Raw genomic sequence first — 18,328 nt, 5'->3', positions numbered from 1 at the left:
CGGGTACCGCTAATTTATTTAGATATGTAATACCACGAACAGTATTCCTGCCAAGATTCCAAGGGCTTTTGATTTCGCCCTGCAGAACTTTTTCATTTTCTTCTACTTAATATGGTAGGTGTCACACCCATTTTACAAAGTTTTTTTCTAAAGTTATATTTTGCGTCAATAAACCAATCCAATTACCATGTTTCATCCCTTTTTTCGTATTTGGTATAGAATTATGGCATTGTTTTTCATTTTTCGTAATTTAGATAGGGGTCATAGTCGGATTTCGGCCATTTTTTATACCAATACAAAGTGATTTCAGATAATTACGTGAACTGAGTTTAGTAAAGATCTATCGATTTTGGCTAAAGTTATCGTGTTAACGGCCGAGCGGAAGGACAGACAGTCGACTGTGTATAAAAACTGGGCGTGGCTTCAACCGATTTCGACTTTTTCACAGAAAACAGTTATCGTCCTAGAATCTAAGCCACTACCAAATTTCACAAGGATTGGTAAATTTTTGTTCGACTTATGGCATTAAAAGTATCCTAGACAAATTAAATGAAAAAGGACGGAGCCACGCCCATTTTGAAGTTTTCTTTTATTTTTGTATTTTGTTGCACCATACCATTACTGGAGTTGAATGTTGACATAATTTACTTATATACTGTAAAGATATTAACTTTTTTTTTTTAATTTGACTTAAAATTTTTTTTTTAAGTGGGCGTGGTCGTTCTCCGATTTTACTAATTTTTATTAAGCATATATATAGTAATAGGAGTAACGTTCCTGCCAAATTTCATCATGATATCTTCAACGACTGCCAAATTACAGCTTGCAAAACTTCTAAATTACCTTCTTTTAAAAGTGGGCGGTGCCACGCCCATTGTCCAAAATTTTAATAATTTTCTATTCTGCGTCATAAGTACAACCCACCTACAAAGTTTCATCGCTTTATCCGTCTTTGGTAATGAATTATCGCACTTTTTCGATTTTTCGAAATTTTCGATATCGAAAAAGTGGGCGTGGTTATAGTCCGATATCGTTCATTTTAAATAGCGATCTGAGATGAGTGCCCAGGAACCTACATACGTACCAAATTTCATCAAGATACCTCAATATTTACTCAAGTTATCGTGTTAACGGACGGACGGACGGACATGGCTTAATGAAACTTTTTTTCGATACTGATGATTTTGATATAAGGAAGTCTATATCTATCTCGATTCCATTATACCTGTACAACCAACCGTTATCTAATCATCTAGGGATTTTCCAAATAGATGCCTTGGGCAGGATGTATACGGTACATCCCAACAATACTGAATGTTTCTATTTGCGAATGTTGTTGGTAAACGTTCCAGGACAAAAATCATTTCAGGATTTAAGAACAGTTCACAGTCATTTTTGTCAGACATATCGCGAAGCATGTCGGCTCTTGCATGTGTTAGAAGATGACACTCATTGGAACGCAACACTTCATTATGCATCGATTTCATCTCATCCACAGCAAATACGAATGCTATTTTCGATTATAATATCCAACATCACCAAATTGAACAATCAACAAAAGGATATATATGACAAAATCATGCAAGCTTTTTCTGATAACACTGGTGGATTATATTTTTTGGATGCACCTGGCGGCACCGGAAAAATATTTGTGATTTCATTGATCTACTGAACTATTCGATCGCAATAGAAAATTGCTTTGGCACTCGCTTCTTCTGGAATTGCTGCAACTTTATTGGATGGAAGACGAACAGCTCATTCAGATTTAAAATTGCCACTGAATATACAGGTGGTTGAAACACCAAACTGTAACATACCCAAAAATTCAGCGATGGCAAAAGTTTTGCAACAAGCAGCGGTCATTCTATGGAATGAGTGTACAATGGCAAACAAAAAATAATTAGAAGCATTAAATCGTACGATGCAAGATTTACATGGAAACCGAAGGCTTTTTGGTGGTGCTTAATTTTATTGAATGAAATCAATCACATTCTGAAAAATTGCCAGGTGTGGTGACAACATACAAGTCAGTGGATAGCGCAATGAATCAAGATGACGGAGTGAAATATCCAGTTGAATTTTTCAATTCATTGGAACCGTCTGGTATGCCACCGCGTTGTTTAAATTTGAAGGTCGGCTCATCAATTATTTTATTACGGAATTTAAATGCACCAAAATTGTGTAATGGAACAAGACTGAATGTAAAAAAGTTGATGACCAATTTAATTGAAGCAACAATACTGACCGACAAAGCGAAACGTGAAATTGTGCTTATACCGCGAATCCCACTGATACCAACAGACATGCCATTTGAATTAAAGCGTTTGCAATTTCCAGTACGCCTGTCATTTGCCATGTCAGTCAACAAGACGCAAGGACAAACGCTTCGAGTATGCGGATTGAATTTGGAGGAACGGTGCTTTTCGCTTTGCCTGTTCCAGAGTAGGCATTCCAAATTGTTTGTTTATTCATATCCCAGATGGAAAAACGATAAATGTAGTGTATCCAAATGTTTTGGATTAAGAATTGAAATAAAGATTAAAAAAATTCTATAAGATGTTATTCACATTCGCGTTTTCAATCTCGTAGTGAACGGTTCGCTGAAATTCCTTGCAGCTCAACCATATGGAAAGTTGGGCTTTATAACATGTGGTTGAGTACAAATCCAGACCGCAAGGAATTTCACAGCGTTACGCGTGAGTAAAACGTGTTTCGTGTCAAAATCAACATTTTCAACAAATAAAATTAAAAACACTAAATAATTGTGCGTGTTATGAGTTCGTCGTAAAAAAAAGAAGGCAAATTGTGCAAAAAGATTATATTGCTATCGGGCAAAAATCTGAAAAAAAAACATTAAACTAAAAATATGCATTTTGTGCAAAAAATACATATAATTGCTATCGGGCAAAATCAAATTTAACATTAAAATGTTAAATGAAAAAATATAAGTAAAGCTTTCGTTTTACATAAATTCATACATATATGATAAACGGAACATATTTATTTATTTATTTATTTATTATTTAAAGTCGACGACAAACTATGGTCGACTGCATAATATAAAAGATATATAAATATACAACTCAAAAGATAAAATTTAAGATATATCGAGATTTCAACAATGTTATATTACAAACAAAGAAATATTAATGAACATTACTATTTAATTTCAAAATATAATAATAATAAAAAATATGAGTAGAAATAAGATCTTATGCCGAAATCTTATACTGGCGGAATGCATCAGATTCCGCTCAGCATGATATCGGAATGCAGTGGATTCCAATCTCCCTGTTGGAATGCAACAAGATTCCAATCAGCATGTCATGGGAATCCGGCAGTGCTAAGAGTAGTGTAATGAGGATACGCCATCACAAGGCATAAAAAAGTAACATGACCTGTGTTGTTGGAATGCACCGGATTCCAATCAGCTCGATGCCTGACCCATAAGATTATACTGCCGGAATGTATACGATTCCGGTCAGTGACTCATGAAAAAGCATGTTTTTTACGTTGTTGGAATGCACCAGATTCCAATCAACACAGTACTGTCTTGTTCCTTCTTAATGATACATGTTGATAAATTTTCCTCCATCCTTAAGCGAGATAGTTCCTGTTTTTTATCGAAGGAATAAAATGCCGGCAAATCAAATTAGCTTGCATCTCTTAAATTAGATAGGCAAGTATTGCATTACGTATAGTGGCAAAAGTACATTCAAGACTGATGCAGCTATACAAGTCATTGTAGTGCGCGCACCAGATAAGAAGAGGATTATTTTTAGCAAAGTTTCGTCGACAAAGGGGTAAATAGAAAGGAACGTAGTGTCTGGATACTCTAGGGGGAACCGCAAAAAACAAGCGGCTGAGGAGGTCCGCGGAATCAATTTCTCCAATAATGAGCTTATGGATGAACAATACCCCCAGTAATATTCTCCGATTTTCCAGAGTGGGTAAGTTAATAAGAAGAAGTCTACTTCTGTATGGAGGAAGGTGGAGACTTGAGTCCCAATGAAGGCCGCGCAATGCAAATATCAAAAATTGCTTTTGAACTGACTCAAGACGCTTTATATGCTTTTGAGAAACAGGGGACCAAACGCATGAGCAATACTTGAGTATTGGTCGAACGAGCGATGTGTAAAGAACCTTAGTGAGGTACGGATCATCGAACTCTTTAGCCCATCTTTTAACAAATCCAAGTAGATCATTTGCAATAGATATACGCTCCAAAGGCGTACCATCTATTACATAAGATTAAGAATGCTGGCTTCACTCGGTGAAATGTCATATGCTTACATTTAGAGCAATTTAAAGCTAGTAAATTTGTTGTGCACCAACATTGGAACGAGTCCAAGTCGGCCTGAAGAAGATCCAAGGAACTCAAATCGGTAGGACAGTAAGTGTCGCAAAGTTTTACATCATCCGCATACATTATAGTATGGGAATATAACATTGTTTGTGGCAAGTCATTAATGAAAAGGGCAAAGAGCAAAGGGCCTAGATGACTTCCCTGGGGTACGCCGGAGGAAACTCCGAACGATTCCGACAGATTGCACTTGAACAGGACTTTTTGGGTCCGGTTAGAAAGATAGCTTTTCAGCCACATTAATAGGTGAAACGGAAAGCCCAGTAAATCAAGCTTATGAATAAGCAACTCATGGTTGACGGTATCAAATGCTTTGCTGAAGTCCGTGTAGATGACATCCGTTTGCTTGTTCGCTAAAAATCCTTCCATAACTATAGAGGTGAATACAAGCAAATTTGTAGTGGTTGACCTTTGACGAATAAAACCGTGTTGGCATGCAGATAAAAGACTAGAACACTGATATTGCAGTTGACTGGTGACAATCTGTTCAAAGACTTTAGGAATGACTGAAAGTTTAGCAATACCCCTGTAGTTTTCAACTTTTGACCTACTACCTTTTTTATGCAGGGGTATAATAAAAGACTGTTTCCAAAGTGCCGGGAATGACGCAGATCCCAGAGATAGCTCAAATAATTTTAAAATAGGCTCATACATGTTTTCGGAGCAGTACCTAAGCACGCAACTAGGAACACCGTCCGGTCCCGGAGAAAAGGTGGGCTTCAAAGATTGAAGACTCTGAAGAACAATATTACCATCAATAGCAGGATTCCTAATGTAATTTGAGCTATCTAAGTGATAGGGATATTGACCGGAATGAAAACCACTGGATGAATACGTGGACTTAAAGAACTCAGAAAATAGTTCAGCAACGTCGTCATCAGTGCAAGCTTTTTTACCTCCAAAGGTTAATGAGGAAGGATATCCAGAAGTTTTCCGCTTTGAATTTACGAAACTGTAAAATTTTTTTGGATTTCTAAAAAATTGGGCTTTACAACAACTCAAGTAATTTTTATAACAAAGCTGATTAAGACGGTGAAATTTAGAACGAGCTATTAGATATTTAGATGCTCCAGATTTCTTGAACCTCTTATAAAGCCTCGATTTAATGTTATTAAGTCTGATAAGTTGCCTTTAAAACCAAGGGGGCTTATTCGAACATAGGGTATAGCGCGTAGGAATGCAGGTATCAAAGAAGCCATCAAGCGTACTGTAAAATATAGGGATAGCCGAATCGACATCAGTGCAAGCATAGAGATCCGACCAATCATGGGAAGCCAACAGATCATTGAGCATAATGAAATTCGCTTTGTAGAAGCATCTAGATCGGGGACGAGACTGTACTTGAATCCTACGGGGTAGGCTGATATCAAGTGATATCTCTAGCGTAGGGTGAAGAGGGTATTCTGGAAGGGATAAAGGTGGTATTCGCGTAAGGGCAGTACCCACCGAGCCATCCACAAATACTAAATCCAGCATTTTATTTCCACTATTTGGAACATTGTTAATCTGTAAAAGAGATGAGTCTAACAAGGAATTGAGAAACTCATGTTGAGCAGTGGGAGTTAAAAAGTTTGAATCACTTATATTAACCCAACTAACTGTTGGCAAGTTAAAGTCACCAACAACAACAAGTCGATCGTTATCTCCCAACTGCGAATGCAAATCACAGATGGCCGAGCTATGACTAGCATAAACATCCATATCCGAACGAGGTGGTATATACGAACAGCAAACAATTACGCTATAGCTACCGAATGAAAGCCTAACTGCTATGAATTCGATATGAGAGATATTGTCCAGCGAAATCAACTCAGACGATAGGTTAGATTATATAACGGGATAGGGATTACCTTATATAACGGGATAGAGATTACCTTATATATAAACTGCGATAAAATAGCGATAATATACATATAACTCCACCAAAGGACAAAAAGAACAAATAACGGGATTGAAAATTTATTATATATTAATGTACAGTCATGTACACATAACCAGAATGAATATAAACTCTTTAAAATATATACCTGAGACGACGAAGATACTTTTACAAACCGAAAAATAACTACCCCAATTGGATAAACGTCAAATTGAAATAAATAAGAGAAATTGAATATAACATGGTGTGGTGCCAAGTAAAAACCAACCCTAATTGAAAATACGAACAATTATAATAATTAATACCAAATTGCAAGCTGCTACACATGGTTCTGGCCACCTTGGTACTACCATTGTGTATTAGTGGAGCTAAAATTACATATACAACAATCTGAAAAAAGAACCATCCGACATACAACCTGGCGTTATGGACTAGCGTCCGTGCCATTCAACCAAACCCAAAAAAAAAAGATAAGATGTTATTCTTTTTCCAATATTTCTATTGGTGTAGCGAAGCATACCGGGGTCCCGCTAGTGTTTCTATATATTCGTCAGCGCAAAAGGGCGTCATATGAGGTTGAAATTTAGGGAAACTTTTTTGGCTTAATTTTGACCCAGTCTAGCGAAACTGAAGTACTCTGCATTTCTTCCTCTCTCAACTGTATTTAATTGCAGCTGGCTACATGTTTCTATACTTTCGCCAGCATAAACATTTTTAGCGACATGTTTAAGGTTACCTGTCTTATCGACTTATGTAGAGACTGCCTTATTGATATAAATGTCAGATTTCAAGCCCAATTGACAAGTTTGCTTCTCTCAATTGTTTATTAAACAAAAAATTGCATTTAGTGAAAATAAAGCGGTAATTACAACAAAAACAACGCTTTTACGTTTTTACTAATAATTCAGTTTCGAAAAGCGCGCAAAATTTGCGATACGCAATGCTGCGCTGCATTCGTTTTGGTGAAGTGTTATTGGATGAAACTTTTAGGACGTTCCTTATTTGCAATCAATGTCGGACGGAATTTGTGGAAATACCAGAATTTCGAGTACATCTTGCTACCAGCTCTTGTGGACAGCGGCTCTTTAACGACGATGTGGTCGCATTGAAATTTGGTGCGGCACAGGTAACAAGAGCCGGCAAAGATAAAACAGTAAGTAATGCAGCGAGATGGGACGCCCTATTTTATTTTAAAAACATTTTTTTTAATGCATTCAATTTTTTCTGCAGTATTTGTTGTATAATCCAGTAGATGTGCAAATAGCCACAACGGAACCAGTGACAACAACAAATACGGATGGTGGCGACGATGCCTACCTGGACTTGATGAAAATTGAAGAGGAATTGCTTGATCCACGTTGGTACACCGATATTGGAAATGCCGAAGTTGAAAGTCCCCAGCAGACATCATCGATACAAACGTCAGTACATAATAATAAAACTTTAGAGTATAAAGAACTCGTAGAGGCTGTGGGACCTTATGTACAATTCAAAGAGAGTGTACCGAAAGCAAAGCAAAATATTGTGAGACGACTTTCAAATAAAGTCAATAGACCTGCTGTGGCTGTCCCTACCACAACCGTTGCTCACCCACCACCTCATTCTACTGGTGCTATGACCAAAACCTCGGTGTTACCAGCGAAACGTGACACCAGCACCGATAAATCATCAACGCGTTTATTAAATCCAGCGGTAAAGCGTAAATTAGATTTATCACCAAAGCAGGTGCACTTCAAAGACAAGGTTAGCGTCAAATATTTAATAAATGAAGATTGTACAAATGCAGTATATAATAAGCGCACTAGATCACTGGGTAACGAAAATAATGAAAAGGCATCTATGGGCGATAGCTCAATTCTTAAACGCCGCAAAACAATAACAATACCAACGGACGCTGTTAATATTCAGCCAGATTTCCAAGGGCAATTCGTCAGGGCCACCTCAGAATTACGGAAGGCACCCGTGGAAAAAGTGGGCACAAATGCCGCAGCGGTAACAAAGCGAGCCATCACAGAGGCCAACTCAAAATCTGCGAAGACCAATAGCTTGCTCTCCTCTGCCGGTAATTGCAATACAAAACCGGTTTCCAACAATGCAACTGTATTGAAGCCTGCTTCACAAGCAAACCCTAAAATCTTAGTGCCAAATACAAAAATAACACAAAAACAAATTAATGGCACTAAAAGTCAAAATAACAATAATGCATCTTTGCTTGTTAAAAACCCCATCACATCCTCTAGAGCAAACATGAATTGTACGAAAAGTGAAATACCGTTGCAATCTATGAAGCCTACATCAACAGCAATGAAAGCGCCTACTTTAGTCAAACAGACAATCGCACCAACCATGACAAGACCACAGCAGCGCTCTATCACAACAGCAACCAAACCGCCGATAGTACAAACTAGTTTTGCGGCCAGTACTCAAAAAATACCGCACGCGTTGGCGCCATTATGCAGTAATATAGTTAGTAATCCTGCAGCCTTAGTTGCTTCAGGATCGGCGCCTAAAGATGTGCAACAGCAAACTAATGATATACTGAACAAATTGCAAACGCGTGGCTTGCAAGTGAAGCGCACACAGCCACCAATGCCACCACCGACTAAGCTCGTAATTGCTGCAGGCCAACAACATAACAAGACCATGGAACTATTACAAAAATTACAATCCAAAGGCATGAAAGTGAAAATACTCAACGGTAAGGAGACAACGCAACCAACTGGCGCAACAACGACGCATACACATGTCAGTATTAATTTGCCAATTACGGGAGTAAACACAAAAATAATGAGCAATGTAGATAATGTGAGAAATGGGGCAATAGCCCCTGGAACACAAAATCAAACGATTTTAAATAATAAGTTGATTATTAAGAAAGTCCAATAGTATTAGAACAAATACAAAAATGAATCGTCATTGTAAACGTGTATTTGTCTAAAACGGCGCCAAATTTGGGTTATTTTCAAAAATCAGATGGAAAAAGTTTGCCTATTCTCGCAAGAGGCAAAAAATTATACACTTTTCTAGTTTAAGTTCAGAAATTTACAATTCAAGTTCAGAATTTCCAATTTAAATTCAGAAATTTACAATTTAAATTCAGAAAACTACAATTCAAGTTCAGAAAATTAAAACTCAAGTTGAGAATTTTCATTTCAAGTTCAGAAAATTACAATTCAAGTTCAGAAAATGACAGTTCGAATTCAGAAATTTATAAGTAGGGTGTTAATTTTCAAAAGTTATTTTAATTAATTAATTGTATACCTATATGTTACTTGCGGATGTGTTGATGCTTCGTTGACCATGTTGCCAAAATGGTGGCTTTGGTATAGTGTACCCCAAGTTTTCTTCAAGGTGTGTACATCCCGAACCATGAAATCAAATAGAGGATAATTCTTTCCACCAAGTGCACGATGACGCTACGGCCAAGAAAGTTCTTCAGTCGAAACAGCAGTTTGGAAGCAGTGGAAGGGAGAGACCTCCACAGAGTTGCGAAGGTGGGGGAAGACTTGACCTCTCATGGTGATCCCAATCGCCGTCAGTTACGCGAAACAGGGAAAGCTGGTATGATTTATTACGAAACTGCCAAAATCGCGATTAAGTGCCAATTCATGATGAATGATGATGATGGCGGATAAGTTGAGATATTTCGACAAATGGCGCCAAGATCTATGCAGACAGTACCTATACGTTACTTCTGGGAGTGTGGACGCTCCGTTGACCGTTTAAGTGGTCATATCTTCGTCATCACTGCTGTCATACTCAGTGCAGATCAATGGTTGTGACGCTAAGAATATAGGTGGATGCCATTGCAATCTTATGAGCGTGAGTTTTTTTCTTCGCCATCTCGCAAAATTGATTTAAACGAGTTAAGATGTTCAATGCTTCCTTAACACATAGATACCATTTTACATACATTTATTTCCATTGGATGAAAAAAATACTCGACAAATTTTCTGAACTTGAATTAAAAATTCTAAACTTGAATTGTAATTTTCTGAACTTGAATTGCATTTTTCTGAATTTAAATTGTAATTTTCTGAACTTGAATTGGAAATTTCTGAATTTAAATTGGAATTTCTGAAATTTAATTGTAATTTTCTGAATATGTATAGTGAATTTCTGAATTTAAATTGGAATTTCTGAACTTGAATTGTAATTTTCTGAACTTGAATTGAAAATTCTGAACTTGAATAGCAAATTTCCCAACTTGAATTGTAAATTTCTGAATTTAAATTGTAATTTTCTGAACTTGAATTGTAATTTTCTAAACTTAAACTGGAAAAGGTGTAGTAATATTTTTTCGTTCGAAAATAAAAGTAGAAATTTTTTTAAATTTAGTCAAAAGTAATTTTTAAGTTTGATAGCTTGTCCCATTTGCTATAAGCAAATCAGGCGAATATAAAGCGAAAAAAGATCGACATATTTGTTACGTCTTAAACCTGTCGGGAATAGAATAAATTATGTACCCCTTTATTCATAAAAAAAATTAATTACTCTTAAAAATGACATTTTCGTACAAACTTCAAATTTTATTTTATATGAATAAGGGGGAAATCTTTAAATAATTTAAGTATTGCGTTTATTTTCTTTAGATCAAATAATTTAATTGTTTTTTAATACTAAATAAAAATAAAATTTTAAATTTTATTCCCGAAGAAGGAAAACTCAAATTTTTAATCTTGACAAACAAAATTATAAGAAAAATTTTTCGGTTTCTTTTTTAACAAATCAAATTAAGTGACTGGAAAGAGTAATTCAGAGTTTAACTTTTATTTTAAAGCTCATAACCATTACGGCCGCTAATATGTAATTATTTTAGAACAAAGAAGTCCTTTTAGAAAAAACTGAGTGCCGTAATTAATTTCAAGTATATCTCAAATACTTTTCTTTGCATAAAATTGTGTTTTGTTTTTATGTCATATTCGATTTTTAGTTTTTAGAATACATAGTTTTATATGTATTGTCTTAATTTAAGCAATCAAGAATGCGTAAACAAATGTTAATTGCTCTTTGTGCTTTATATAAGATTTTTACCAGATTCACTCACTCAGCTTTTACTGCATAAAAGTTGCGTAAAACGGTTTTCAAAAAAAATAAAATATAAATATAAATAAACAACAAACACCTTTTTGGCCTAACCCTGTCAGAGCTACATATATACATATGTGTTTCCTAGGCATACTGAAAATATTCGCTGAACAAAAAGGGATTCAAATGAAATATCATATATTAACAACCACTATTCGAAAACAAAAAAGTAGCTTTTATTTAGTTAAATCATTTATGTATATTTCCCAACAAAAACAATTAAGATTGTAACGACTGCTTGGAGTATGGTCTCTCTAAAAGCACTTTACTTAACATTGCTGTATTTCCTATACTCACTGCATCACTACCTACACCGCTCAGGCCATCCACAGCCCCACCACCATCAGGCGTCACCGAATTGCGAACTAACTCCCGCAAACTGGCAGCAAGTTTTGCCTTACGTGTAATCGCTTGCTTTCGACGCTGACGCGCTTCAATGAAACGTTGTGATTGTTCACGTTTCTGTTGTATATGGTCTGCAAGCTGTGCGCGACGTTGCCGCTCAAGCTTCTGTGCTTCAAGCCACTGTTCCTCATGCACCAATCCTTCCATATAATTATCGTAGCGTAAACGGCGCAAATAACTTTCCAACATTTCTGTACGTATTTGTTCGGCGCGCTGCAAACGTTCATTTGAACGTGTACAAATCTCTTCTTTCTTCAACTGCTCATCTACTTGTTGGCTCTCTTGTTGCACAGTTACAGCCTCGACGCGCCTTAACTCATCACAACGACGCTGACATGTCGCTATACCGCGCTCAACGCGTAGCGCATCAAGCCGGCGGTTGGTGTTCACATCTTTCTCCTCCAATGCATTACGTAAACGCTGCAATTCACTTAAATCACGTTGTGCAATCTCATTTAGGCGCGCTTTTGTCAATAAATAGTCTTGGAATTGTTTATCACGTATGGCACGTTTATACTCCTCCATTTGCGCACATTTGAATAGCTCACGTTCATATCGTTCATTCTCCCAGTATTTGCGCGCCAACCATGCATTATCCTTGGCTATAGCGCGCTCACTACGCTTGTGTGCCATACGGTTCAGTATTCGTTTATCGTGTGATGGAATTTGTTGGTAGGCGGCACGTACAGTTGGTGCCAGGCATAAGCTAGCCACGGAGGCACACAGCTTTTGTGATTTCAAGCAGTTGTCATCTGTAATTTTCTCGGGTTTAGCTTTAACAGCACACCGTGGCAAGGTATGGGATTGAGTTGAAGCTAAAATTTTCGCCGTGTCGTCCGGCTTTGCGCGCGTCACTTCACTTTTACCCTTCAGGACACTTTTGCCGCTCACTTGCAATGATATAGTGCTAATGGCATCCACATCGTCGTTATGTGCGCTTAGTACGTCCTGCAAAATTTTACAATCCCGACCCTTGTATTTAGTATGTTTTGGGCGCGTACGTTTCAGTGGCGCCAACAAAGGGGTAGGCCTACGACTACGTAGACTACACACACTTCTGGAACGATTGACGGAAGATGAAGAGCTATGCTTCGGCACAGCGCCATTGCTACTGGCGGCGGTGGGCGCAGGACTAGTGCGCCCCGAATGTATTGGTGTATTTTTGGCGCTTTTGGATTTGCGAATTATTGCGTTTGTGGCATGTGTACTGGAAGGCTTTGTTGATAAGTTATAATTGGTTGGAGATGCTTCGCTTGCATTTTTGCGTTTAGTACTTTTTGATTTACGATTTAAACGTTTTTTGCTTTTATTATTATCAACGGAAGTGCAAGGCGTATTTTCGGTTCTTGTTGGTTGCTTTTTTAGACTTAGTGCACTAAATTTTGTTGTTGGTTTCAACTCATCACATGCTTTGGTTTCAAATTGGCATGAAGGCAGCGTTAAACTTTTATCGATCTTTCCACAAGTCTTCGCACAAATTAGTGGATCGGAATCGGAACTGCTGCGATGCGAACTATAACAATCACAATGGCATATCTCACAGCAACTGTCATTCAAATTTAATAAGTCTAATTGAGCTAAGAGTCGCCAATGCTCCTCTGCAGCAGACGAGCGTGCAGTAGCCCGTGCCTGCATTGGTTTACACGCTTGCTCATTAGAATTCTGCACTATTCCTTTTTTATCTTGGCACTTAATATTTTAAGCTGTTTTTTTTTTTTTTGGTTTTTGTTTTAACAGTAACATTTGCTAATGATTAGCAATCCTTTTGTTCTTCCATTTGTTCCAAAATAGCTATGTAGGTCACTTTAACCAACCATTGAAATACTCTAACCAATCGATTTCCTACAGTCCGTTAATTTATTGTTGTCGTCTTCATAGGCCATCCAAATTGTACTCTTTGCTTACATTCTATTGTTGTGTTGCGCCGTTGGTATGGTTTCCATGGAGTTGTGGTTAATGACAGTTGATGTCATTGTATGCGTCGGTATTTGGCTGAGGTGAAGCAAGCTAATTTCTTTATATGTGTATGTAATTGGATTTTAAATCGAGGAAACTTTGAAGGAATTGCAGCCAAAGAAAAGATAATCGTAAAAGCTATACCGGAATGTATATTGTTAACGTATACCAAAACATTTTTTAACTTAAAATTATTATTATTATTATTATTGGTTAGGAACTGTATGAATATCAGAACTAACTAAAAGAGCATTGGCTACTCAGGCCATCAGCTCAATTTTGATGATTAATTTGTTTTTTTGTTTTTTGTTAAGATTTTGGTTCTTTAAAAAATCATATCTACGATTTTGATGAATTTTGCAATTTTTTCATTATTTTCCTGGCTAGGTGTATTTAGGATGCTGTTTAAGTTGTCCGTGTTGAAAAGCGTTATTTTTAAGTTGCGATGTTTTGTACATTGGTTGAGGATGTGATCCAAGGTTTGGTAGGTATTGCAGCTTGTACACATTGGTTGGTTTTCTTTTTAAGATATGTTGGTGAGTGTTTGTAGTGTGTCCAAGTCGGAGTCGTGAGAAGATTCTAGTTTTGAAGCCGTGAATATTTGTTGGGTAGAGTGGGACGGTCCCATCTTTGTTGACTATGGAGTAATGATCGTATCTGTTGTTTGCTCGTGATTGGCGTAGTTCGTCCATTATGATGCATCTGATGTGTCGTTTTACATCTACCTTTTCGGTTTTTGATGTCTGTATTATTGGTGCATTGCAAGCAAATTTTGCTGCTTCGTCGGCGTATTTGTTGCCACTGATTTCTGCGTGTCCCGGTACCCATAGTAGTTTTAGTTTTTTCTTATTTTTTATTATTAAGTCTCTTATTTGATTAACTGTTTCCCAATTGTTGCAGATTGGACTTTTGACTGCTTGAAGCACCGACAGACTGTCGGAGCATATCACGTGTTTTGTTTTGAGTGTAGATGAAGTTACATTAAAATTATTAAATCTTACATCAATTTTAACTAAGAGGAAGGGTTTTTGTGTCAATATATTTAATTTTTATAAGTGTGGCTACGTGGAAAATTAAAAAAAAAATTCTTTTCTAGGCGGCTACTTTTAATTATTACTTAAAAAAATGCATTACATTATCAATTTTAGACAAATACTAAATGAAAATTAATATATTTCACATGTGTTCATACATATATATAAGCAAAACACATACACACAAAGATACACATGTACTTTTCCTTGCGTCAATTTACATAAAATCGAAATTGCTCTCATCATATGGACGATTGCCACCCATTGGTACACCTCCGCTTGGTCCTCCTCCCATCTGATTTGGTGGTCCACCACCCAGTTGGGTACCGACCGGGCCGCCTGGTCCACCGACAGGTCCACCCCCACCACCCATTTGCGGGCGAAATTGATTTGTAGGGGCCGATTGCTGTTGCAAAAGTAAACGTAAGCCCGGATTATTACTCATCATTGGTCGCACCATACGCTGCTGCTGCTGTTGTTGTTGCTGCATTGCCGCAGCGGCTGCTGCAGCGGCAGCAGCATGTGGTGAAACTTGTTGCATTTGTCCGTTTGGACCGCTCATTATTGGCATTCGTTGCTGCTGTTGTTGTTGCTGCTGCTGTTGTAACATAGACATTTGTTGCTGATGCTGCTGCTGCATCGAACCGCCGCCACCCATTTGGTCAGCCATTTGCATACCTATAACACCCGGTGGTGGACCACTTCCACCCGCCAAAGGCCCACCTGGTCCACCAGGTACAGGTCCACCCATTTGCATATTCATTTGCTGAGCATATTGATTATAGTTTTGCTGTTGTTGTTGCTGTTGCTGCTGTTCCATTTGATGTTGGACATCCATTGGTGTAGGTTTTTGTTGCTGTTGTTGTGTCATCACATTTGGAGGTAGGGAATTTTGCATTTGATCTATAAAAGATTTAAAAATAAATAAGAGTTTTGGAAATGTTTAGTACAGATTTCGATAAGTGTACATACTCATAGCATTCTGCATTTGCTGTTGTTGATGTTGTTGCTGCTGCTGTTGTTGATGTTGCTGCTGCTGTTGTTGTTGTTGTTGCTGCTGCTGCTGCTGTTGCTGTTGTTGCTGTCCATGACCCATCTGCTTTTGTTGTATAACTTTTCTAAGACGTTCCACAAACATTGTTTGATTATTCGGTATAAATCCAAGAAAAGCGTTTTTTTCTTGGGTATAAAGTAAAATCAAGACCTTAATGTCACATGCCGGACCACTCGGATTTGTAAAATGTACACATCCTGCAAAACCAGTTGCCATTACTTTTGAGAGTGTATCCAAGGCTTCACATGGTGTTGGCCTGAATACAACCATTTTAGATTCCTTTAGGAATTGTCCGCCTATGTTGCCAACGAGGTGTTTTGGCATTAGTTGCATTAATAATTTTGCTGGCCAATTATCTGCTTTTATTTCTGGTTCGCCATCTTTAATATTTGTAGCCACACTGCATTGTAAGGTACGTGTGACCTTTTGTTGATCTGGCTTAGTTTTTTCATTCCACTCAAGTACACCAGACCAAATCTTTTCACGATCTCGTGGTTGCTGTGTTGAGTCATTAGCACCTGCGCCAGTTGTCGTCGAAGGCACTGGTTGTTGCATTTGACCAGGTCCGACACCACCAGGCGCGTTCTGATTGGTCCCTTGTCCACCACCACCAGGTACATTGCCCATGGCTTGCTGCTGCTGCTGTTGTTGTTGCTGAGCTTGATTTTGTTGTTGCTGTTGTTGTTGTAATTGTTGTTGTTGCATTTGTTGTAGCTGTTGTTGTTGATGTTGATTAATCATTTGAATGCGCATTTGTTGTTGCTGTTGTGTCATTAATGAATTCACATTTTGATTTGGTGGTATACTTAGCTGTGAAATTAACGCCGAGTTCGGATTTTGTCCAGGACCCATTGGTCCTCCTTGCTGAGGTCCACCCATCGGTCCACCAGGTCCCATACCAGGAGGTAATCCACCTGATCCCGGCATGAATGGACGTGGTTGACCAGGTTGTTGTTGCTGGTTTGCTTGAAATAGCCAACGGTTTTGTGCATTCATATTAGCATTTGGCTGGAAGTTGGGGTTTTGATTGGGATTTTGATTAACAAACTGTTGTTGTTGCTGCTGATGTTGTTGTTGCATAATTTGCTGTGATGCTAAGTTAGGTGGAACACCAGGGCCTTGTTGCTGTTGCTGCTGTTGTCCTGGGTTCATACCACCAACGTGCTGTGGAGCTTGTGAAAGTTGATTAGGCCCCTGCTGGTTATCCATTTGCATTGGTCCACCTTGCTGTTGCAATTGTTGGTTACCGCCAGCACCGACTGGTGCCACCATTTGATTTGACATGACGCCGCCAACGCCCACATTAACTCCATTGGTGTTTGGACTTGGTGGGCGCTCTTTAAGATGGTAGCCTTTCAAGAGCACTAAATGTCGTATATTTTTAGCATAATTTTTTGCAGCTACTGGCTGATCACCATCCGCCTTCATAAATAATTTGAAAAGTATGGGCATTTTACGTGGTGCTATAATTGAGAAGTTGATTTTTCGTTCATGAAACAATGCCGCCAGTTGCTCGACAGTTTTGGCCATATGTTTCCAACATTCCATTACCGGTGTTGAATAAGGTGGACTATTGCAGATAAGTATGCAATGGCGCTGTACATTTAATGCATCAATCATCAATCGCGAGCGTCTCTCCTTCATGTCCTCGAAGCAACAGTGAGCTGTAGCTAAACCTTCACACATATTTGCACAAGAATCCATACCACCTCCAACCAAAGGTAGATGCTCAATAGTTTCCAAAACTTGTTTGGGCCATACAAACGGGCCATAAGTAGATACTGCAGGATCTAACAAATTGGCTGCAGTGCGATAAATGACTATACCGTATTGTGTTGCATGTCTTTCAGATATTAGATATTCGCCATCATCTACCTGCCAGCCTTTAGTAAAGTGTTCAATTGTTGGTACAATATAATTACCCTTCAACTCACTCATATATGCACCATTCACTGCTGTAGCCTCAATAACGAACACCACGTCAGCAACTACGTCTAATTCCATGGTTTTATTTAACTTATACTTGTTCTTTGCACAACTATTGTTAGAATTGCGGGGTCATTATGTATTGTTGCAAAAAGATAAAATGATTCAGAATTCTTCCATTATTCCTTTGCAAGCAACTAACCCAGGAATAGCGATGTTCAACAGCCAATAACAAGCAATTGTTTCAAAGTCATGCTTAAAGATTTTAACAATTTAATTCTCAACACCCATGTTGATTCCAAACGGGGTAAAATGTAATTTATGCAAATAACACAAATCCTGCGAAGTAAAAATATCACGAAGGAAAATATCTTTTCCGAACAGCTGATTGCGCCAGAATTCATAACCTATGCTGCCAGAGATTTTGAGTTGTTGGTTTGTCATTTTTCTACGAGTTCAGCCGGCTATCAAATAACTATCCTTAAATTTTAAAAGGGTTCTTGGACTCATGATGTATTTTGGAACGATTTTCCGTCATCCCTTGTCAAATTGTCAAACAAACCGCCCTACAAGACAGGTATCCGTTCCCTAATCGATTACTTAATCGTCACCAATAACTTGTT

General features: G+C 37.9%; 3 protein-coding genes across 3 annotated transcripts; 1 reads left to right on the top strand and 2 right to left on the bottom strand.

Moving 5' to 3' along the window:
• Window positions 1–7,039: 7,039 nt before the first annotated feature.
• LOC137243475 (uncharacterized) lies at window positions 7,040–11,454 on the top strand. The gene is made up of 2 exons (XM_067771265.1): window positions 7,040–7,395; window positions 7,473–11,454. Exons 1-2 carry the CDS (start codon window positions 7,183–7,185, stop codon window positions 9,126–9,128), a joined length of 1,869 nt encoding a protein of 622 aa, XP_067627366.1. The 5' UTR covers window positions 7,040–7,182; the 3' UTR covers window positions 9,129–11,454.
• LOC137243476 (coiled-coil domain-containing protein 177) lies at window positions 10,796–14,389 on the bottom strand. The gene has a single exon (XM_067771266.1). It carries the CDS (start codon window positions 13,368–13,370, stop codon window positions 11,550–11,552), a length of 1,821 nt encoding a protein of 606 aa, XP_067627367.1. The 5' UTR covers window positions 13,371–14,389; the 3' UTR covers window positions 10,796–11,549.
• A 387-nt stretch (window positions 14,390–14,776) lies between these two features.
• Window positions 14,777–18,115, bottom strand: MED25 (Mediator complex subunit 25). Its single transcript, XM_067771264.1, has 2 exons — window positions 15,698–18,115; window positions 14,777–15,628 (listed from the first exon to the last, which is right to left on the bottom strand). Exons 1-2 carry the CDS (start codon window positions 17,781–17,783, stop codon window positions 14,943–14,945), a joined length of 2,772 nt encoding a protein of 923 aa, XP_067627365.1. The 5' UTR covers window positions 17,784–18,115; the 3' UTR covers window positions 14,777–14,942.
• Between the last annotated feature and the right edge of the window lie 213 nt (window positions 18,116–18,328).

Source organism: Eurosta solidaginis, chromosome 3, assembly GCF_040869045.1.
Source record: "Eurosta solidaginis isolate ZX-2024a chromosome 3, ASM4086904v1, whole genome shotgun sequence".
Classification (NCBI taxonomy): Eukaryota; Metazoa; Arthropoda; class Insecta; order Diptera; family Tephritidae; genus Eurosta; species Eurosta solidaginis.
This window is presented reverse-complemented; position numbering and strand designations above follow the sequence as displayed.